The sequence below is a fragment of the Triturus cristatus genome, chromosome 9 (assembly GCF_964204655.1).
Source record: "Triturus cristatus chromosome 9, aTriCri1.1, whole genome shotgun sequence".
Classification (NCBI taxonomy): domain Eukaryota; kingdom Metazoa; phylum Chordata; class Amphibia; order Caudata; family Salamandridae; genus Triturus; species Triturus cristatus.
The window spans coordinates 270,965,268-270,990,112 of NC_140592.1; the positions used below are offsets into that span (position 1 = coordinate 270,965,268).

The 24,845-nt window shown below is 44.2% G+C and overlaps 1 protein-coding gene across 4 annotated transcripts in view; it reads right to left on the reverse strand.

Annotated features, from left to right (window-relative positions):
* Positions 1 to 24,845, reverse strand: part of LOC146797742 (cyclin-dependent kinase 17-like) — a 655,932-nt gene that overhangs the window by 15,938 nt on the left and 615,149 nt on the right. The window contains exon 17 of one of the 4 annotated variants that reach the window (XM_085624903.1): positions 12,543 to 12,628. The exons of the other annotated variants lie outside the window; for them this stretch is intronic. Within the exon in view, the coding sequence (XP_085481029.1) occupies positions 12,543 to 12,628 (86 nt within the window). Of the gene's footprint in view, positions 1 to 12,542; positions 12,629 to 24,845 lie in introns of those variants that run through there. 4 annotated transcript variants of the gene reach the window in all.

A 24,845-nucleotide genomic window follows, 5' to 3' on the forward strand; every position in this document is an offset into this window, starting at 1 on the left:
TGCTTTCCCTATTTCAGCATCTAAAACAGAGGTGAGGCAGGTTTATGATATAACCTTCTCCTCATCTATAACACACTTTGCCCTTTTACTGTACTTTTGGGGAAGTACTTCTTTACTTCCCACTGTTGATGGGCATAGCGGTAACAAGTGTGTTTGAGCTTGCAATCCCCCAGTGTATGGCATCTTCTTACTTGACCGTTCACCATACAATCTCCATCCCCTTTTATTTCATTTTATTTCCTTTTCAGGTGGAGTGCTCACTGTCGTTGGGACACGGTCTCTCTTTCTGGTGGTAACCACAATTATTGAGTCTGCCACTGAGTTGACATTTATAAATATAAATAAGGGTTCCTTAAAGGAGAGCTTATATTGTTTCTTCACCCATGGAGTTACAGGTTTGCATGCTGATGGTTTTCTGAGCACCTCCTTATCTTGATCAAGAATGCTTGGTAGCATAGGGAGGTACTGGCTCTTCCTGTGTGATGGTAATATAGTTCCCAGCATAAAACAAGGCTGTAATTATTGTTCTTCTAATTGCACATAATTTTTTGTTGGCATCTCTATCACTGCATTGTACATTGCGAAGTCATCTGGAGCAATGGCCTCAAGGGGGTATAATTAGATGCCATCCTCTGGAGAATCAGTGTTGAGGTTTTACCATCCTGCCTTGGTTTGTTACAGATCTTGAAACACCCCTTGTTCTTATATCTCCTCCTCTTGTGCTGAAATTCAGGTATGTTCAGTGGCTCAAGTTCAACGTGCTCCTTCCCCTCGTGTGGTTCCTCCCCCTAGCCCCCCAAACCCCTGCCACCTCCTGAGTGGTTGCTCCCTGTGCTTAAGCCCCCGCCCCTCCCACTCCCGAGTGGTTTCTAAGGGATTCAAAGTTCTTTCAGTGATTCATCATAGTGTTTCTTGGGAGTATCACTGCCATCTCTGCTTCGAGGTGCCCCTTTCTTTCTCTTCAGTACTTTTTTTTTTTTACGTCCAGGACGGGCACGCTTTTCTCTTCAGCAGCTGTGTTCCTCAGTTGGGCACCCCCCCCCCCCCGGTCTAAATCACTTGGCTGTATGAAGATGTTTCAGAGGAACATCCTCTGATGGGGTCCTTGTTTCGGGACCTGTGGGGCTCATTTTTGCTTAAAATTCCCTTTGCTAGAGTCTGAATGCTTCAGCTTAGGATCACTGTTTTTGTGGTGTTACCTGAACACATCTTTACTGGTCTCCCTAATTTGACAACTTCTTTGGTGTCTGTACTTTTTCCAGCTTGGTGACGTTTCCCTCATTGTTGGACACTTCTATTTGAGCCATCTCCATGTCCTCAACATCATCATCATCACTCAACAAACCAAGGTCCTTCAGGGAAAGCTGTTCTTCTGTGCCCAGCTCGGTTTTATTCTCGCTCAAAGTGTCTTTGGCTGAAACATGGTGCACACGTGACAGCCTTAGGTGTGTGGGATCCCTTAGCAAGCAGAGGTTGCAGACCTTGTGATTGTCTTTTTGTGTAACTTTACGGTAGCACTTGGGACAGAATCTAAAGTTTTTTTCCATTTGCCTTGATGATCCCAGCCCTCCAGCTGCACATTCTTTGACTAAGTGGCTGACCACCCATGTGGCACACCTAGTTTCTTCAGAGATCCTCGGAGTTTACCATTGCTCTCAATGGTTATTTTCGTTATACTTATTTTTAGACTGTATTTGCACAGTTCAGCCCGACGATTCATTGATTTTTCCAGAGTTTTCCTTGATGCCCCTTGATCTTCAGCTTCTGCTTCCATGGCCAACGGTGGATAACAGAATTAGACTGTGACGATGCACTGGTGCTTCCAGGGCGCTAGTCTGACGTCGCAAGGGGACGAGCATACCACCAAATTGTGACCGACAACCCTGGCAACAAAAACAAAAAGTAAAGCGGAGGAAAAGAGAAATATTCTGGACCAACCCACTAGAAGACAGTATCATGCTCAGGCTGTGAATCCAGAAGGGTTCACAAAGCAAAATTAGATGTACATGAAAATTTGAAATACACAAGAACAAACCTATGGCAATGACCTTAGCTTTTAGCACCGAGTTTATATCACTGCTATATTAAAATAAATATTCTACATCTCACTCATCAGTTCTGTGGAACATGTGATATCAAGTACACTGTGGTTTTTCATCAAATGTAGAATAGTGCATTCTCTGCACCCCATATTATTTCAAATTCCACTTTGATGGCCATATGGATCACATTTTTAACTGATCAAAAGCAAACAGCTTTTATGCTTGTAACATTTGGGGTTAAGGAACCGCACACTATAGAGAGTACTTTTTAACTAGTGCTGAAAAGAAGAAATTGTTACTTACCTTCGATAACAATCTTTCTGAGGGTATTGATCTACCTACAGATTTATCTCCTGTGGAATATGGATGCCATAGTGGTTCCAGAAAATTGTCAAGTTCTGCTATGCCGGTAGAAAGAGTTAGCTCTATGCTTCCTTTGAGGGGAATCCCAGGGGTCAAATGGCACCAAGGGTGGACCTGAAAGTGAAATCCAAACTGATCCCCAAAAGGGATCCAAAGGAGACCATAACCAGCCTGAACAGAGGCATCATGGCACTGAGAACAGAGCTTGGCTGTCTTTCAGCACCAAGAACTCCAGATAAGCCAGTATGGCAGTATTTGTGTCAGAGCTATGTATAGAAAAGAAAGCACAGGGCCTGGTTGGGACCTGTAGCAGGCACCGCAGCAGCCAGCATCATCAGAAAGGCTTCTTGGACAGAGTGGACTCCTCAATCATGATTGGCGTGGAGTTGGACACTAATCTCCAGTGAGGGCCATAAAAAGTGTGGCTATGCTTTCTTTGATGGTGTGCACGAGGCCACATTTGTTCCACCGCCTTGGGACTTGGAAATTACATTTTGGGTATAAAAACATGCGAGTTCCGTGGTTTATGTGATTGGCCATTTATCTGGCCTTTAATTGTTCTCTTATTTTTTTGGAAAATGTCCATCAGGTTTTTCTGAATTGAAAGGTTTAAGAAATACCTGGAGGAGGTCCCTTAAGTCTTACATATCATCAGGTCAAGATGAATTATACAAACCATCTGCAGCTCAACCTGTTCTGATTCTGACAAAACTGATAGACAACAGACAGAAACCGACACAATCAGAGTCTGGCAGAGGTTGTCATATTCCTTCTTAAAGGCCTGTAGTGTTTTTGAACATGGACACTACAATTTACGTTTAATTGGACTAACTAGGATCCTGCCAAAAATGATTCATGAAGACCAATCTGTGTTTGTGTTGACCTGCTAGACTTTTCAAAATATTAAAGAAACAGCTCCTCTTACTGAAATATCAAAAAGTACAATTGGCAGTGTAGATGCTATATAGTGAAAAAGCCTTTGACAGGGTGAGCTTGTCATTTATCAGGGAAGTGGTAAAGTTCACTAATGGAGATATGTTGGTCAAAATGGTGACACGTGTAACCAGAAGCTAGGATATCATTACAATGGTGTCTTTTCAGTTTACTTGGAAATAGGCAGAGGCATAGTACAGGGCTGTCCAACGTCTGCACTTATCTTTATGTTGGCACGTGAACCCCGAGCAGCTGCTGTGAGTCAATCGGGGAGATGATTGAAACATATTTTGGAGGGCATGAACATAAAATCTCTGTTTGTACATGACCATCTGTTACCTAAGTCAACTGAGTCAGTCTTACACATTCCTCAGTTACTAGGGGAGAGATGAAACTTTTCTCGATTTACCTGGTGAACACAGGCAAATAAGTGTTGATGTCTCTGGGCCTGAAGAATGAAATGAGGGCTTTCTCAAAGATGAAGGCAATGTCTGAAATGATGGACAGACCTTCAAATTATCTATGGTTATACAGCACCCCACTGTGTCAGGACTGCATGCCGCAAACATGATCCCATTAACTGTAGGAATTTAAATGAATCCGTGTAGATGCAAACATTTGTATGGCTTATGAATGGGAGTGGTATAACCTATAAAAATATTGATAGTGCCCAGACTAAAATAGATGTCCCAGGCCTTCAGGATCAGAAAAGAACCTTCTACATCTATGCCTCTTGAAAGGTCATCTATGGAATTTGTGTAGCAGGGGAAGAAGCCCCCTCCCCCCAGTCGCCAGGTATCAAAAAAGGTACTGCAGACATACCTAGACGTAGGCGAGGGATAGGATGCACACACATAAAACAGTATTACAGTGCACGCTAGTTTTGGATCGCTGCAGAATGGTCACAAAGGCAGTCTAATAGACAATGGAAGCATAAGAACTACACCCTGGCAGGTAGGACCTTGTGAGATATGATCTGGCCACCTAAGAACAGATTCATTAGCATGTAATATGAACAAGTGTCCAGTACATAGCAAGATGTGTGGGATGTAGCTGCCTCTTAGAAAGGGTTAACAATATTCTAATTTCCAGCCATTCCCATACATAATCCATTTTAAGTTGCCCCAGTGAATGTGGGGAAGCGTTTGGAGCCTGGAAAGCTGGCCATGGTAGCATCCTGACCGATCTGTACAAAAGAATCTTGATCAATTCATTTGAATGTTGTTAGTGCACATTTAGCTTGAAAAATCTGGGTATATCCTAGTACTCCCAAATGAGGTACTTGACACTATACACAGTCATGTTTGGCAGCTAGGAGGCAAGAAATATAATGTTGACCAGTTCATTGCCACACATGTGGATACGAACGGTTTGTATCACAGCTGTTTAAATTACTCACACACCAAGCAGAATAACAGAGATAAAGAAACATGACAAAATGAAAAACTACGCTATACAAGATCATACCAGTCAAGAGTTGGGTAACACTATGGCTGGATGCATTATCCAGTAATAAAGCAGGGCTTTACAGAGAATCCTCACTTGAAATTAAGACAGGCAAGTATATGACTCCAGGTAAACTACAAAGGATGTTCCCGGGTTATCCAGATAGCTGCTTAAGGGCAATAGAGGATTACAAAACCTTTATATGTCTAACAGACCTGTCCTTAGATATTGATCAATTGGAAAGCAGTCCAGGTACAGTTAAAGAAATGGTTGGCTTCCCGCTGCCTGTGCAGCAGGCAATTACAATCTTGTATCAATGAGATAGTATCCCCAAAGTAGGTTGGAAGTTACTGTTCTAATTATTTGCTGGAGCAAAGTCGCCAATCATAAAGAAATTAGAAATTGTTTTTTATAAAGGAATTGCAGAATCCCATTCATTATAAAGTCACTCAGTTGTGATAACTTATTTCAGTTGAGTGCTGTCGTCATTATGTCTGCTGCCAGAGTCAGCAGCCGAGGGAAAAGGCAGATAAGGACACAGAGCATAATTGACGCAGCTGTTTAAAGAACGGAAACAATACGTTGCTTTTCTTTCGTCTGCTCTGGTTTTCTAGCTAAACAGTGGCGAGCAGAAAGAAGATACTTATGGCAACATGTTCATTCTGTGCACTCCTTAGGTAGTTATAGAAAAGTTAAATCTTTCTACACATTCCAAGCTAGAGTGCCGTTTAAAAAAACAAACTAAAACTGACTATTAAACTGATTGTAATATCTTTTTGCAACAAATATCCAACAGCTTTTTTGATGTGCTCAATGTTTAACTAGAGATTCTCTTTTTATTCTTCATGCTTGCAAACATGATCTCTCTTTCATATGAAAGAGCTACGCAGCATGGATTTAACTGGTTTGTTGGAAAGGTGATGCTTTAACCATGTACACGTACATAACAAGGACATTGCAAGTCACCTAATTGTTCCATAACCTTATAAAGGAACTAAGACTTCGTCCTCGTTCCTCTATATGGTCATGGAACTACTCATTGAATTGCAATATCCTTATAATGTACAGCAGAGGGTACTTTATACCAGAAGTAAAGTACACTTAATTTCTGGGTAGAATTGCCGTAGGTAGGCCTCAAATCTCTGGATTACATTTCAGTCAAAGACCCTGTTTTTGGGCATCAACAAAAGACTTCATTAACCAATATACCTACTTTACGGTCATTATAGTCTCAGCATTAACTTGGCCTGGGTCATTCCATATAGGACTCCGATTCAGTTCATTAAGCAATCTACTTAGATGACCTCCTCCACATGATGCATTTCATGCCTTTTAGAGATAATTCCCAGTTCTGATTTTAGGGAAGATGTAGCAAGTTGATGCCTATTTAGTCGAATTCAGTAAGATGCTGGATAGAACACAATTTGGTAGGATTTTGGTTTTATACCCAGCTCCAAATATAGAGGGATTAATGGGGTCATGGGCCTAGTTTTAACAAATGGCATAGGAAGTTATTACCTCGAGTTCCTTATCTTTATGATGTCCCCAGCTCCCAGCTACATAAAATGTGGCTGCAACTGCTTTTTGCTTGTAAACTTTTAAAATTGCGTTCATTAGTTGGGTGCCTACTCCACTGGCAAATTTTAACACTGCATTACAACATGCCAAATTTTACTATGGACCTTTCCACATGCGTACACCAGGTAAGGCTGCTGTGAAAGCACATGCCTAACTAATCAAAACAATCTACCCTTTTGAGTTGTTTTCCACTTGTTTTAAACAAGCTCTTTCAACCATAGCACTGTTTTCCTCATCATAAACTTGGTTTTATTCACATAGATGGACAAATCTTTGTTCCTCCAATACATAGACAATTTCTCTAGCATAACATGCACAGAGTTTTCGGTTTAGAGACAATAAAAATGCACCAGCTGCATATAACAGGATAGGTACCTTAATACCAAGCAGCTTAGGGGTATCAAAGCTGGACTCCACCAGACGGACAGTAATGTTGTTTATAAACAGACTAAACACACCATTGAGGAATTCCTGATGGAACTAGGAAAGCCGCACTACAATTCCCATTAGATCCAAAAAGTATCCTTCCCCTGTTTGTGGTCTGAAGTCCTGCGATTGGTATTAGCAGGAGTGGATCACTTCCCAGATGAGAAAGTTCTCCAAAGTTTAATTGGACACACCAAGTAAAAAGGTGATCTTGAATCAACAAATGTCAGGTATACTGGGCATTTATTAACTCCTTGGCTGCGGTGCTAATTCCGCCGCGGCGCTGGGGGGGTGCGGGGAGAGCACGGTGCCGCTACGAGTCACGGGCGAACTGTGCTCATGATGGCGTGGTTCCGTCACGACTTCGCCCACTTATTATTTCGCCCGCACAGGTAGGGAATCAGTGCCGCGTGGGCGGAGCGGCCACAGCATGATGGAACCACGCCGTCATGAGCACACGTCGTCCGTGGCTCATGACGGCGTGGTTCCGTCATGCGCATGGAAGGGGTTAATGGCAGCATACTTAACACATTAAGGGGAGGCCGAAATGCCTGGTCTATAGTTTCTCGCCCCTTTCTAAATCCGCGTTGACAACTATTTAAGATGTTATTTTGTATCTGCGCAGCCTTGCAGTGAATTTAATGCTTAGTAGTTAGAATTGTATTCGATTTTCTTTCAAATCATACAAGTACATAGAAAAAAGATCATGCAATGTAAAATTAAAATGGGTATCCCAAATCTCACACCATTCAATACAGTATATACATAAAATCCACTTAAAGATAAAAACGCATAGACTAAAAATATCATCTCATCAATTAAAAGAACTGTCTTATTAAACCAGCTGGCTATAATTCATTTTTCAGCGGCCATTAACAACCCCTTATTAAAAAAAACGGGTTAAATAAAATCAAAAAGTGGGTGTTTTTAACATCTGGAGAAAGTAAAAAGCTGGTTCGCACTTGAGTAAAATCCTGATTCAACAGAAGAGGCCGGACTAAATTGTGGCACAGCTGATTAAATCTAGGACATATCATAACAATATGGAAAGTATCAGGCGGGGACACTTACAAGAGCAAGGAGGGAGATCAGAGACTGTACACCAAGCCCCACTAGGTAACAAAAGCTGATAAATCTTGTTATGCCTGAAGTACGTCAGGAGCCTCCTATGGTATGAAGACATTTCTCACAATAGATAGCGTTCAATACCCTGCACTGTCTTAATCATAATGAATTGTCGGAAGGAAAGCTCATGATTTCATTGCAATGAGTCTAGCTTTGCAGAGTGCCAAGACGTCAGGATACAGGTAGACTTAAGTGACCCGTTATATGTGTTGATGAGAATATCTGCTCAGTTAATGCTACAAAGAAATATAAAGGAAACCGATCTTGATCTGGGGCTTTGTTTGGCACTGTTCTTTTATTGCTCTTACTACCTCAGTTTCTTTTTTTGGGGGTGGGTAAGGCTTTAAGTGTTGCAGTGTTTAATATGGCTCCCAAGAAGGGCTGTATTTGTTGGGGAGAAAGATGTGATTGCTTGCAATTTACCAGGGGTGTGTTAGGCATTGCTGTTGGTTGCTCCTCTTTACTCTTTATCAGCCAGTCCAGATATGGAAGTAGATGAATGGTAATGCAGCTATGCTTCCACCACCACTAGACATTTGGTAAATACCAGTGGGGCTCCTTTGGACCTAAAGGGTGGTATTGTTGTCCACTTACCATGAATCTGAGTTAGCAATGGTGTCCAGGATGGAAGGGAATATGGAAACAGGCGTCCTTGAAATCGAGAGTTGCTATGTGATGATCTGTGTAGACCAGTGGAATGACGTCTTGCTGAGTCATCTTCTTGAATTGCTCTTACAATATGGAACAATTAAATGGCCCGAGGTCTAGCACTGGCACTTGTGTCCTGTCCTTTTTTAGTAAGTATAGCTTTTATAGGCCTTGCCCTTATGGATGTTGTAGAACAGTTTTTATTGTACCCTCCTAGAGCAGTGCCTGTACTTAATCCTGCAGTAGCCTTTGATTTTCTTGGCTGACGGTATGTTTGGTGGTGAAGTATGTTTATCCTAGCAATTTCCATTTAGATCCATCGGGTCCATCTTACCCCGGCAGGAACGCTCAACAGCACTCCATATCAGCCCGCATACCCACTTCCTCCTAGGTGAATAGTAGCTGCATGATGGAGTAGGCAATAACGGACTCATAGTATACGCCTAACCCAAACACTAAGAACCCCATGGCACTCCCCAGTTCAGTTCTCCCCCTGGTTTTTCTTTAACTGGCACAGACCTGCTACACCACAGACCACATTCACACCGACCAAGATGTAAAATGTCATCTCGATACCAACGATGGTCTACCTTGCTACTTATATGTTAGTCATTTATGCGAAACATGATAAATGTGTGTTTATATTACTAAATGCCAATAAAAAGAATTAAAAAAAAAAAATCCTAGCAATTTCCATGGTGTACACAGAGTAGGACCTATTGTCTGTGATTCTCTCCTCCCATTACAAAAGGTATACCCTTCTTCCCTGAGTGTTGTTGTGTGATTGGTGGAATCGTAGGCAAGTCACTGCTTTGAAGAAAAGGAGCCATTTTCCTGGGCTCCTCTACACCTCCCATGGCTATTGCCCAGGAAGCCTACTCCGGGGTAATACTTAGACCTCTGGCCTTACTGAAAGGACTGCTTGTGCTAAAAGATATGGCACTGCATTGTTGCTGCAGCCATGACACCTCATCTTTCCTGTTGGCACCAAGAAGCAGACCTGCCTGTTTTAGTTTGAAGTGCCTCATAACCTTGGCTAGGTCTGTGCTCTTCTTGATTTTCTCAAGCACGGAGTATAATTGTCGTCCAAACAAGTGTTCGTTGTTACACTAAACACTGAATAGCTATTGCTTTACCTCTGGACCGAAGCATGAGATCCTGAGCCATTAACGCCTTCAGAACAGAACACTGCTGTTGGTCTCATGTGATGCAGTGTCTGCTGCATCAAGACACTTTGTATATTGGCATGTGAGATTATTTTACCTTCCTGCACCAACTTATTACCTCTGGTCCAATAGGCCCAGGCAGGATTTTCACCAGCTGTTCATCTCCTTCCAGTGGTACCTGTTGTTCATGGAAAGGAGGCCCACTGAGTTGGCAAAGAGCCACTGTGTTGCTGATCCAGTAAGCCTCCATGTTGATGGGTACCTGCTGCATCAATTTAGCAGCCTTCCTTATCTGATGATTGAGCTTAGTTAGAGCCTAGGCCATAGATCATTTTTCTGGCAGTGTGAACCATCTGGGAATCAGGTGGTATGGACCTCTGATGTACAAGGGGGCCTCATGTGCCACCTTGTACTACGTCTCGAACCTTAGGATTACAACCCTTCTTTTTACCATGTTCTTGAAAGCTTTGGACACACATTCGGTCATGCTATTTTGCATGGGCAAGAACTGAACTGATCTTTAAGTCTTGGAAGGGTGTTTCTACCAAAAACCTGTCATCCTCTTAAATCACAAGCAGCTTCACATTGTGGTGATCTGATGCCCTCTGGATGACTGATATGCTGTGATGTCAACAGGCAGCAAAGCATTCTCTGGGTATGGCTCTAAAGATGGGTCTTTCAGGGGATCCACACTGTAACCTTAACAGGTGTCTTCTCCATAAGCAGTTGGAGTGGGCTCATCATAGGAAACATGCTCATAGCTCATGCTCGTTGTTAGTCATGTGTAGCGATGGTTGTGGTGAAGGCGAATGTGCTACTGACTACACTTGAGGTGTGAGGCAAATGTGTTGGTAACTGCTTTCGAGTCCAGGCTGCTGTGCTTGCCCTGGAGTCTAGGACAAACACTGGTAGGAAGGTTCTGGAATGGCATCGACGCCTTAGCTGCGGTCTGTGTGCTTGGTGCAAGTTTCACTGAGGGCCCTGAAGATGGTTGGTTCCTGAAATTGGAGTCCTCTGAGAACACAGTTTCTTGATGCTGATTTCCTTAGCCAGCCCTGGTGCTGGATGGGCACCACTATCTTCATCAGAGTATGTACCATCAATATCCTACATGGTGGGCTCTGTAGATGGCTCAGGAAAATGTTGGCACTGCGTTTTGTAGTGTGCCCACTGATGTTCCCTGGGATAACAGATGGTCTTGTTTCCTAAGACCTGACGAGCAAAACATTTTGATTGCTCGTAGTCTCCGAATAGGCAGCGATTACTGACCCTATCAAGGTCTGATGACTGGAACTTGCTGTTGCACTTAAGGGAAAAACTGGAAGGGCATATACCAATAACTCATCCCCATGAATCATCCCTATATGTTTTGGCCTTGAAAAATACTCTGTTCGATTTTGAAGTGATCATTGTCTATTCTTCTGTAGCTTGGCGGTTTCAGAACTCTGAAAAACCGATCTATATCCGATGGGGTGAACATCATTGTAAGGTGCTGTCTTTGTCCTGGTACATGAGGATTTTGGAGAGGGATGATGAGTCACCTTAAAATGTAAACCTTTACTTTGAAGATTAACATGCAATGTATGTGCACAACACTAGATGGTAAGCAAGTGCAGAGAATGTGATCTACACCTACAAATGCTACGAACATATAGCTTACTAGTGGTGTGGCTGCCGGTATTAGTTTATACAGAGAAAGATTGTAGAAAGGATATATGTCCACCTAGGCCCAGGGTCTTGCATCTTTTCAACTGATTATCAGTGTAGCCTGAACTACTGAAATTGGGGAGCATCAACTCACTGACCTCTGAATCGACCACCACAAAACTTTAGGAGGGTGTATGTGAGAGGCTTAATAATGTTGAAAAGTTTCTGTATTTTTCTCCATTATTTCTATAAAACAAACAAAAAGCAGTGATGGAGTCTAATGAGAAAGGTGCTTCCAAAGTTAAGCTAGAAAAGCACAAACTAGACCAACTGGTCCATAATCTGAATCTTCATTTATCAAACAAATGTAGTATTTGCTCTAAATGCACTCATACCACCAACAACATTCATATATTAGTATTACTTCATATTGAACTTTATCACAGAGAAGATAAAATGCCTCCCTATGTTAAAATCTGTTACAACCCCCACCCTCCCACATTTTGAAATCTCAAGCCCAATACAGAGGTGCTAGGTGCAAAGAGTTCCTATAAAACCACCTCACCAACAAAAGGATAGGAAGATCCTGAGAGGATCACTTACAATACTAATGTACCTTTCGAGGCTAGAATTCATCTGAAAATCGCATGTATGACGCACAAGGCCTTACATCACAATACTCCGAGTTATCTAACTCAGAAACTGGTACTCTCTTGTGGTAACAGATCCTCCAGGAGCTCCAGGAATCTTCTTCTGAAACCACAACGATTTGCCAAGAAGAAAACGTACAACCGGACCTTCTCAGAAATGGCTCCCAGGATCTGGAATGCTTTGCCCCCAGAAACAGGACAGAACCCTTCTATTGCCTCTTTCAAAAAAGAAGTGAAATCGATTCTCATGGCTAAATTTACTTGAGCTACTTACATATCAGTAGAATATATTTGCTAGTTTGTATTAATTATCACTATGTATTAGAATCACCTAAATGTTTCTATGTTTGTATCTGTTTCTTACATCTGCACTATAAAGCGCTCTGATACTCGCGCTATATAAAACCTTCAAAATAAATAAAAAATAAATAAATGTCACCGGTTTACAACTCACAGAGTGAAAGAGAAGTAAAGGTTATTTACCATAGAAGAATTGCTATCAGTCAGGGAAGGTGAGGTTAGCAGAGAATGTGTTCATGAGTTACTGCAATCCGACTGCTTGTCTGGAAATATTCAGACGAGGCAGAGACAACCTTGCGGTGAACTGAAGGCAGAGAAAGAAAAGAGCAGAAAAGAAATTGACAAAGAGAGGAAAGCAAGATAAAGCAGGTAAAGGTATTGGTAAGAAGCTAAATGGAGTTGATTAACTCATGATAAAACAGAAAGCAGAAATTAAAGAGACATGCACAAAAAGGAAGAGTTGAAAATTATAGCTCAATTGATTAGCTAGAAAAAAGGGAATTTGAGATTTGGCAGGAATCTAAGTGGTAGTATATCTGAAGATAATTAAAAAAAAAACAGCCCACAATGGTACACGGGTAGCCTTTGTAGTTTCTTGACTTGCGTAATTCTATGTCAGGACTGGAGGCAAGAATTATGCTATCTTTACTTTGCTTTAATCAAACAGCAGCCATGTAAACATTAAGAACCACAAGTCCTATGAACATCAGGGAGAAAGTTCAACAGAGGTTAACCAAGCAGGATGTCCCAAGGCCATCATAGTCCCACAACAGTGTCCTTTTTTCCTCTTTCTTTGCTGCTCTTCACAGCCATTATATAAGTGCAGGCTTGTTGCCACTTATGCTTTTTGGTATTTTTTGTGTGATTTGCTTTAATTACTGGATTCCCTTTACAGGGCCGCTTAATCAGCCCGTGGAAGCGCACTCGCTTTTACGCGGTGCTTTTGTGTGTCAGGGCTGTGCGGGGTGAATGTTCGACCACTGGGTGGCGCCCGCACACAGTTACAGGAGCTCAGTGAGGCCGCAGACTGCACTGCATTCTGGTCAGGAGCACGATAGCATTGGTTTCAGCCGCTGTGTCTCCTTCAGGCCCAAGGCCTGGTGTGCCGATGCCCCTCATGAGTGATTCGCTGCCACCGGTGGCAACATTTCCCCGTGATTTGCAGCACTAGCAATGCGCCAGACGCCCACTGGGTAGGTACCCAAAGACACTGACCTCTCTTCTCCACCGCGTACGTAGGTCTGTCCTGGGCATACCAAGGCTATGCTGAAGACTCTTTCTGCCACGCAAATGATAATTGCTGGGGAGTGCAACACCCCCCCTCATTCCATTTTGGGACAACCCACCCGGGCATTGATACTAATGAAAAATTACATCATAAATGCTACCAGACTAAATTGAAGTATAAATTCACAATTGTTGGTAACTCTATTCTAAAGAGAATTTTGATAAATTCCACCCTGCTACCCCGCCTTGAGAAAAAAGGGCTGTCGTCATGGATGCATCCATTCACCAGGCTGTATTGGAAGCCTTAATTCCACAGGAAACTAAGCTCATGATGCTGTCAGCACAATGCCTAACACCCCCTCGACCTAAAGGCAGAACCCAGGGGAGCCATGCCCCTAAGCCTCCAAGCAGACCTGAGTCACCCCAACAGGCCAGTAAGAAGCATGCTGGCGTAGATCTGAATGCCTCCGCCTGCCTTAAGTGCGCCTTCCTGGACAATAGCTCCTTGGAGCTGGCAGGCCCCTCATACCCTCTCCTGTGTCCCCCGTCCCGGACCTAGACCCCTCTTCCCCTGCCCCTCTATCACTGGATGGTGATGCTTCCCTAGTCTCAGATACCGACAGAGCCAGATAGGCCCTGGCGCCCATACTCAGCCCCGTACCGCCTGACTGAGGGACAGCCCTTGGCTCCGAACTCCGACCTTCTTAACCAAGATGAGCTACAACCCATATCCTTGGACTGGGTTCAGGCTAAAAAAGGGGCCACCTGCATTATGGTCGAAAGACAGAGGATGGAAGAAAATAAAGAGGTCTGCAAACGCCTAAAGGCGGAATGTCTCCACCCCTACATGATGACATTCAACCCCAAACTGGAGGAATTAGTCAACTCTGAGGTGGGTCCAGTAGCACAGGACAGCTTGTTCGGTGAGCTCTTTATCAAGGAGCTCATTAAATTTGTTCCAGACATTTAATTTCTTGGACAAGGTCTAGCCCTCTATTAAAAAGATGTACCTCGGGTTTTCATCGGGGCCGGCCATGTAAGGGGGCGCTCGGCCAGCAGTGGCAGCAACAGGCCTCTTTCTAGGGCTTGGCCTCTCGACGGGGAGAATTTCAGAACCAGTCCAGATTCGGCTGATTCTACCCCACCCGCTCCTACCCCAGAAAAGCAGGGCTCCAGAGGCTGATCTAGAGGTGGATGTCCGCAGAATTTTATGGCACCCATGTACAGTCGAGGCCTCCACAACCCTTCGGGTTAACGCTTAACAATTATACTTAACAATCATACTAAGTAGACGTGGAAAATTGAGACCTTCTAGCCAAAGTTGCTATTGTTCAGACGACCTGCACCCTTGCGGCCTCCTCAGCAAGGCTTTCTTAGTGGACGAATGCGATGGCGGACAACGCCCAGTGATCAATCTCAAACAATTCAATGAACGGCTGGTTTACCAACACTTCAATATTGAGGGTATCGACCTCCTTCAAGATCTTCTCCTCAACAACAACTGGCTAGTCCGACTGGATCTAAAAGATGTGTACCAAACAGTCCTCATATTTCCCCCTCACTGGGGCCTCCCTCCAGTTTCAATGGCTTGCCATCACTTACGAATTTACTACCCTGACATTTGGCCTCGCCTCGGCTCTTTTGTGCTTCACCAAGATCCTTCGACCAGTGGTGGAACACCTTCGGGCCAGGGGGGTTTGTCTCATAATATGCCTGGACGATCTCCTGCTGATGAACCAGAACTCAGGAGTCTTGCGCACCCATCTTCAGTGGGTAATTTACCTCCTACAATCTCTACGGTTTCCCATGAACTATAAAAACACAATCCCTAGTATTCCTGGGCTTCGTGGTGGACTCTGTCCGAGCCACTCTCACCCTCCCTTCTCGGAAGGTTGCCAAGATCTGTCACAAATTGATTTGCACTTTAGCGAAACCAGTCACCCCCCTTCGCAAAGTGGCGTGAGTGGTAGGCATTCTCTCCTCATCCATCCAAGCCATATTCCTGGGACCCTTGCACTACAGGGCCCTCCAGAGCCTTAAGATTTCTCACTTACAGAGAGATCTGACGTACTCAGAGTGCGTTCCCCTGTCAGCAGAAGCGAGAGCATTACTCCAATGGTGGCTGGCGCATATATGTGTGGAACAGCTGCCCCATTTTTGGGTCACAACCAGACCTGGAGATAGAATCAGACGCCAGTGGAGTGGGCTGGGAAGCTCGATGTGGGGGATTCTCCACAGGAGGAAGATGGTCATAACTAGAGAGCTCTCTTCACAACAACTGCTTGGAGTTGATAGCAGGCTCCTTTGCGGATCCGGTGCAATGTCCTTCTAAAGACGGACAATGTTGCTGCGGTCAGGAACATCAACCACCTTGAGAGGGCGGGGGCGACTTGTTCCAAACGCCTATGAGATCTAGCCAGGAGCTTCTGGGAATAATGCCCAGAATATCAGATCTCAGTCACAGCAGAACACCTTACAGGCGAGAACAATCAAGTGGTGGATCGGCAGTCCCACCACTGAGAGACCTCAGCCTTTAGAGGCTTGATCCCTCGGTCTTTCGGGAGTTGAACCTCCATTGAGATCTCTTCTCAGTGGACCTATTAGCGTCCAGATTGGATAACCAGATTATCAGGTACTTCAGATGAAGGCTGGATCCCTCTGCCCATGCAACGGACGAGCTCATGCAGAACTGGAGTTCAGAAAGAGGCTACGCCTTTCCCCCGATCTTGATGATAATGAAGCTGTACGTGCAGGTCCCGAGGCAACAAGCGGAGGTGGTGGTGATCACTCCCCTGTGGAAATCTCAAGCATGGTTTCCAGTTCTGATTAAACTTTCTTGGGCTTCTCAAATGCGTCTAACCCTATTTCCAACACTTCTCCGAGATCCCACAGGCAATCCTCATCATTAGTCCTGGAGGGTTCACTGCGGCTTATGGCGTGGACTGTTACCAGGGATGGTGGTAGTCCGGGGCCTTTCGTTCCAGGCTGCAGGCCTCTTCTCCAAAGCTTGGGCGAGCAATACCACTAAAAGATAAAGATCAGCTTGGTCTATCTGTTTGGGTTGGTGTCGTCAACCACACCTGAATCCCATGGGGACCTCTATTGTCCATGTCCTGAATTTAATTTTCTGGCTTCTCTGGCATCAGAGGGTTTGACATACGAAACGATCAATACCTTTTGTTCTGCAATCTTAGCAGGTCACCCTACTATTGATGGACTTTGTGGGCGAGCACCCACCTGACATGGGAAGCTACTCCGGGGAGTATGCCTGTCTGACCCTCCAGAATCGAAATATTCGGTCTTTTGGGACGTCAATAGGTTGCTCAACCTGTTACTCTCAAGGCAGAGAGACTAATATCTGTATTGAAAGCAGTTATCGGCTAAACTTGCGTCCTTCCTTTGCCTGGTCTCTTGCAGGCCAGCTTTCGATGTCTGAGCCTTGGCCATCACTGGTAGGGTCTATACTCCTGAGGGGGTGACTTTTCATGTTTCATGTAGGACTAAGACCAAATCCAGAGTGATCTCGTACCCAGCTTTTCCACATTCCCCCAAATTATGCATAGTCAAATGCATTAAAGCATATGAAGCTTTGACAGAAGACCTCAGTTCCCAGGGAGAACGGCAACTTCTCATCGCCTTCACAAAACCACATAAAGCAGTATCCTCCCCTACCATGGCTGGATGGGTCAGATGAGCCATGCAGGAGGCAGGCTTCAACACTCAGAGGTTTGGGGCTCACTCCACCAGAGAAGCTATGGCATCTAGGGCAGTCTGCTTAGCAGCTCTATTAGAGGATATCATGAATGCGGCAGACTGGTCCTCAGACCCGGTTTTAAAAAATGTTGTACCCTAACATGGCATCCCTAGTTGTGGATAAGCTTTGAACTGGTATTGTCCTTGCCTCCGGCCCTGACAGAATATAAAATTTCCTAGGTTTCGTAAATGAAAGTTTCAATTCTATTAAGACACAGAGGTGAGATTATCCCACCCGGGGTCGTGAATTGATGACATTCCCCATGGATTTAAGTAATATTTCCTACAGGACGCGAGTAAATTTGGAGGGAGTTGTCTGTTCCCCACCAGAAAGGGGAGAGAAAAACCGCAAACAGTAAATGGAATAGAGTGGGAAGGCAGATGCATCCCGTACCTAGGGGTACAAAATCTACCACGATAAAGAGGTAACGTAGGAAAGGCTATCAGGGGGATGAAGGCCAATTTTGACTTCTGGAGTACCCTCTTGGAGTCCTGCGTTTACGGTTACCGGCGGAGAAGTTTCGTCAACACCGGAAGATGGTGATAGAATTTTTGCGGGGAACTGGAAGATGCAGAATAGCTCTAAAGACTTTATTAAGGCCAAAAAGGAAGGGAGGATTGGCGGCACCAGACTTCGAATATTACTATACTGCGGCCCAGATCCAATGGCTGACGAAGTGGGTCGCAAGCCAGCTACGAGGAACTGTGGAGCAGGGAGATGGGTGCCCAACCCCAGATCTGCTTTCCAGAGTAGTATTAAGGCTACCCTGCAGGAAAGGAAAATAACTGCAGAGCTGCAAGTGGCTTACAAATGCTGGGTCAGAAGCCTACAGAGAGCCAAAGTGAAATGCCCATACGCACAGGAGATACCATTAAAATTTTGCCTGGCACTGCCGCATGGACCAGACTGGAGGAGGTGTGATTTAGGCCCAGATCTCTGTACTGGGGTGAATGTATGACATTGTTCTGCATTCTGTCCATCAATTGTTCTTTTTGCATTTGTCACCCTGAGTGGGATGGGTATGCCCAGACGTGGGTCTCATGCTCTCCATGCCACTGGAGTCAAGCTATCCCGGCTGATGAGGGCTGAAAGCCCGAAACCGGTCCTAGGATGCTTGTTTCCAGTCCAAGGAGTACCTGGCCTGGCAGTTCGGTCTGGACTGTTCTCATTGGGTGCAGGATCAAGACTGATTTACATATTGCTGGGTCCAAACTGGAATGGCATGATGAACAAAAAAACAATGGATTCAGGCCCAGATCTCTGTACTGGGGTGAATGTATGACATTGTTTTGAATTCTATCCATCAATTGTTCTTTTTGCGTGGGAGATGGCGGGGTGACCACAGTGGGGATGCTCTATGAGAAGGGGAATTTATTGCCCTTTGATGTGTTCAGTGAGAGATATGAGATACCGGGGGAGACTTCCTGCTACATGCGGCCTGGACTGCAGAGATACATAAGCATTGGGGGAGCGGACTTACCAAGCCACCATTAGCCGAAGGGTGCCAATATGTGGTAATGGCAGCAGGGACTTATGCGGCGGTAACATGCCTGTTTAGGAGACTGAGTCGGGCGACACTCACCCCCCTCACTGAACTACAACAGAAATCGGAAGGGGACCTGGGGGAACCAATAGAAGAGAAAGAATGGGGTGTGCTGACAGAGCAGGTCAGCAAGGTTACTGGGAATGCTGGATTCCAGCTGGTAATTTTTTATGTCTTTCACAGGGCGTACCTTACCCCAGGGTGTATCAAATACTTCAACACAACAACGGTGGCTTGTCCTTGTTGAGGGAAGGAGAGCGTGGAATTTTTACATCTGTTCTGGATCTTCCCTGAGATAGGGAACTTTTGGAAGGAAGTGACGGAAATAATTACCAAAATAACGGAAAAACAGGCGAATATTACCCCAGGATACTGCATGGTGCATACATTTCCATATACCTCCAGGAATAAGATCACAAGTAAACTTCAGGACTTGGGTCTCGTACTGGCAAAAAGGGACATCACTAGTCACTGGAAGCCAAGGGGAGGACTCCATATAAGTAGATGGAAAGGGAAGTTTGCACGCTGGGCAGGATATGAAGGAACTGTGAGGCACAGTGAAGCCAAAGGAAATGGGAGTGAAAAGGCATTAGAAGCAGCCAGGGCATAAGAAGCACTAACAGCACACCTCAAGCAGCTTGAGGATACCCCAGAAGAAGAGCGCCAAAAGGCTCTATGGGAGGATGAGCCATAGAATACACTGCTACAACAGCATGGATGGAGTAGAAAGAGTTGGAAAGGGAGAGAGGAGCTTCCAGACCACGGAAGCATGCAGGGATTATAGAGACTTGGACACCTAGGCAGCAGACCCTAGCGAACGGTCCTATAAGGAAAGTTTAAGCACAATAACTCAAGACATGCATCGGGGTGGGAGGGGAGGGCGAGGGTTGCCATTTAGTATAGGGTGAGTAGATGCAGCAAATTCCACATAGGTTGTCATATTGTGTTCCAAATATTACAACGCTTAGAGAAAATGTTATGCAAACACAGAGACTGCTGGAAGAGCAGCGGAAAGATTATCACAAGACTACTCATACCTATCTCAGACCCATACAATTGTTTTCACTGTGTATGATTAGTAAATGCTTAATAAAGTTTGTTTAGAAAATAAAATAAAGAACGCATGCAAGTCCTTCCAGTTTTATATCGTTGCATGCTAAATGAAGTCGCTGTCAAGTGTTTTATTCTGTATGCAAACATAGATATTTCAGTTGCGAATGAAGATTGATTCATACGGAGTGCTCAACCTGTCTTCTGTTACAGAAAATGATTCTGGAAAGCAAGAGTGAGGGTTGATCCTGACTGTTTGTCGCTCGAAGAAAGAGAAAGCAAAGACATCGTCGTCTGACTATGATGGCCCTGAGATGTCCTCATTAGTTGACCTCTGTTGAACTTGCATGAACTTTACCCCTAATGTTCTTGGGACTTGTGGTTCTTAATGTTTACATGGCTGCTGTCTGATTAAAGCGAAGAAATGAAAGCATAATCCCTGCCCGTGTGTCCTTAATAGAACTTTCCTTTAGGAAAGGTAGGAAATGTTATTTTATAACACACTATTAAACACACCATTAAAGAAGTGTAACCTAATGGTGGTATGAAAAGCATGCATTCAGTGCAATGTCAAAGGTGGAATTGTGTTTGCCTAAAATAGTGTGCATTTTAGAAGCAGGGCAGGCAAAACAGCACAGCACATTAACCCCTTCAGTGCCCATGACGAGATAGTCTCGTCATGGAGCGCGGTTGCGCTGTGCCCATGACGAGACTATCTCGTCATGAACCCCGCCCGCTAATTCAACGCCCGGCACAGGGCGGGGAAAGGGCGGGGCACTGAAGAGGTTAATAAAAATTGCAAAGGCAGTGTTTTGGCTACAGAAAATAAGAGCATCCTGTGTAGTTGTTATTTTCTTTATGGTCTTCCTCTGGTCGCAAAGAGACAATGCACATTAGGGAAGAGCGGTGGAAAAAATACAAACACACACACACAGGTACCAGAATCCATTACAGTTGATATTATAATTTTTCCTGCTTTTCTTATGTCCTGAACCAGATCAGATAAAATCCCCTAATTTTACTCTGGATCCAGGCAGAAAGCATTTCTATCAAGGGTCCTACAGAACAAGCCCACAAGAAGCATTAGTGAATGGTTAAGTGCATATATTGATACTATTCAGGCCCAATTTAACCCTTTCAGTGCTAGGCCTTTTACCCCCCAGTGGTAGCCTCCTTTGACAAATAGGGATAGTTTACGCTTAGGCCTCTTTAACTTTCTTTCCACACAAGGTATCCACGCCAATATTGAGTTAATTTTTCCCAACATACTGGGGATTCCAATGGCACCCAGGGTTTATGGATTTCCCTGGAGAGGAAAGAGAAATTGGCCAAAATATAGCTACATTTTTTATCTTATTTCTTTGAAAAATAGGAATTAAAAGCTGCAGAATAAAGTGCCTGTTTATTTTTTGCCTACAAATGGCATCAACAAAAGGTTTGCAGTGCTAAAATCACCATCTTCCCAGATTTCAGAAACATGCAGTCTTGATTCAGAAACCCACATTTTTTTTACCACAGTTTTGGTAAATGACTGGGAGATAGCCCTTTTTTCCTATTTTTTGTGCTTTTATCCTCACTTTAGTTTGTGGAGGAAACGGGTGTGAAATGCATAGTGGATCCCAGAAAGCTATAGACTTGTGGAAATCTATACAAAATTCTGAATTCAGCAAGGGGTCATTTGTGTAGATCCTTCAAGGTTTTCCCATAGAAACTAACAGTTGAAATGAAATACTATTGAGACGGAGTTGAAAAAAGTAGCCATATGTGACTATGTTTTTATCTGTAACTTCTTGTTACTATGGTAGATTTTCAAAACCAATCTACCATTACGTCTGCTGGACCCTTCTGGTTGTGGGTATATATAAGATTTGTAGGTTCTCCAAGAACCTGAGGTACCCAGAGCCAACAACTTAACTGCACCGTACAATGATTTTTCATTGTGTGCCAGGTATAGAGCAATTCATATGGTACAATATAATAGTGACAAATAGGTATCAAATACATCTATGTATTTCTAAAATAGACACCAGATACAGGGTTTATGGGCAGTGTTTTTTTGAACATTTCTAAATTTGTACCCATACTAACATGTTATTCAGAGGGCATTTATCAAAAGGTCTTCCTTCTTACACACTTCCTTACATTTGGAAAGCACACATGCAAAGAGAAACAATTGTTAACAACAAATGTTCTACTATTCTGTATTCCCACGTCTCCTGATAAAAATGGTATGTCACTTGTGTGGTAGGCCTAGTGCCCGCAACAAGAAAGGGACCTACACACAAAATTTTTTCGCTGCAAATATTTTGTGCCCTAGCTCAGATGGCACCTAGGGAAACCTAGCAAACCTGTACACTTTTTGAAACTAGACACATAGGGGAATCCAGGTTTGTGCGATTTGTGTGGCTCCCACCAGGTTTTCTTACCCAGAAAACTTTGCAAACTCAAACTTTGACTAAAAAACACCACATTTTCCCCATATTTCTGTGAGGAAAAACTTCTAGAATCTGCAGGAAGCCGCCAATTTCCAAAAACCCAGCATTAGCTCAAGTCTCCCAGTACGAATGGTACCATATTTATGTGGGTAGGGCTAGTGCCCGAAACAGGAAAAGCGTTAAAACACAACATGGACACATCACCGTTTTTCCACTGAAAAAAGTTCCTTTTTTCGCAGTGTGGCTAGCTGTGGATTTTAGGCACTAGCTCAGCCAGCACCTAAGGAAACCTAGCAAACCTGAACATTTTTTTAAAACTAGACACACAGGAGAAATCAGGGTGGGGTGACTTGTGTGGCTCCCACTGGGTTATCTTACCCAGAAACTTTTGCAAACCTAAAACTTTGACTTAAAAGCCGACATTTTCCTCATATTTCTGTTAGGAAAACTTCTGGAATCCGTGGGGGAGCCACAAATTTCCTACCATCCAGTATTCCCCCAAGTATCCCGATAAAAATGGTTCCTTTACTTGTGTGGATAGGTCCGGTGCCTGCAACAGGAAAGGCCTCAAAATACAACATGGACACATCAAATTTTTCAACTGAAAACTGACCCTTTTTTGCAATGCAACTAGCTGTGGATTTGGGGCCCTAGCTCAGTCGGCACCTAGGCAAACCTAACAAACTTGTACATTTTTGAAAACTAGACACACAGAAAAATCCAGGGTGGGGTAACTTGAGTGGCTCCCACCAGGTTTTCTTACCCAGAAGCCCTTGCAAACCTCAAACTATTTACTAAAAATACATATGTTCTTCACATTGCTGGGATGAAAAGCTGTGGAATCAGCGAGGCGCCACAAGTTTCCTACCAACTACCATTCCCCCAAGTCTCCTGATAATATCGGTACCTCACATGTTTGGGTAGACATAGTGTCCGCAACAAGAAGTGCCTAAAAATACAATGTATTCAACATTTCCTGTCACAAAAATGATCTGATTTGGAAATGGGGGTAGTGGCGTTTTTTTGGCCAGGGATCGAGGTCCACCCATGGAAACCGACCAAACCCAGACATTTCTGAAAACTAGACACCCAGGGGAGTCAAGGGTGGTACGCCTCGCGTGGATCCCACAAAGTTTTCTTACCCACAATGTCCTGCAAACCTCTAACTTTGCCTAACATTGCACATTTACCTTGCATTTCTACAAAGTAAACTTAAGGAACAAGCAGGAATCCACAGAATTACTTCCACCCAGTGTTGTCCCAATTGTCCCGATAAAAATACTCCCTCACTTGTGTGGCTGGGTCTAGTGCATGAGACAGGCAAGCATCAAACCAAGGTCAATGAGAGTCTCGCGGAGCGACTCTCATTGACCCTGGTTTGATTTGTGCCTGTCTGGGGAGCTAAACCAAGTCACACAAGTGGAATGGCCTTTCCCCAGGTGGGAGTGCACCCGAGCCTGAAAAGTGCAGTCTTTCAGAATAGAAGTAGGACAATAGTGGAACTTAGCCCAACTCTGCTACCCATTTGTATAAAGAAAATATATAGAAAATAAAATAATTTCCCTGCTTGCCAAAAATATGTGGATGCTTTAGTCCCCAGGAGGACAGAAAAGACTGTTGGGGGTCATATTGGGTGGGTAGGCAGGCCACCCCCACACCTTCTGGCAAAAAACAAAAACTCCCTGCTTTCTAGTGGGCTTTCCGTCCCCAACTTCGGGAGCAGATTGTAGGAAATCGTCTATCTGCCCCTGAATGGGAAGGCAGAAAGACTGCTGGTGGTTGAATGGGTGGGTGGGGGCTAGACCCGATGGATGCCTGGGAGGGCAGCCCCCACCAATTTTGCTTTAAAAAAATCTCAGGTGTCTAGTGTGCTTTCTGCCCCACCAGGAGGGGCAGAAAGACTTTTGGGCCTGGGGAGGGGGGAGAGCATTTGCCCACTGTCACGGAAGCTGCTCCCAACCTTAAAGATAGTCCCTGGTGGTCTAATGGGGATCGCCCTCCCCCAGCAATCCATAAGCTGGGATCTACTAGGGAAAGATAGCATTGGAAAGGTGAGATTCTCCTCATTCTAACGTTATCCCTCCAGTTTGCTTCTGCACCCTGGGCTGGGATATGCCCGAGCACTGAAGCAGTGAAAGTGAAATGACCGAATCAGCTTATTTCACTTTCTCTGAAGTGACCTCAGCGCGCCACGCATGCCGATTGTCATTTCAGAAAAAGAAAAAAAATGCCTCGGGAGCTGGGGAAGCTCTTCAACAACTCCCGAGGCTGAAATAAATGAAAGGAAATCCCTCTGGTGCTCCAAGCCGTGTTCTGCACTAAACAGGTTAAACTATTCTGGTGATAGGTTTTGTTATTCCCTGCAAAAAAACGGCTCAGGAGAATTAGGCCTAAAAATAATGAAATGGTTAATTAACTGTAGGAACAGATTTCCAACAAACAATTTTCTGGATTCACATCCTCTGCATTATTCTGCCATCTAGCGGCTGGGTCAGGAATGACGTTCTTCCGA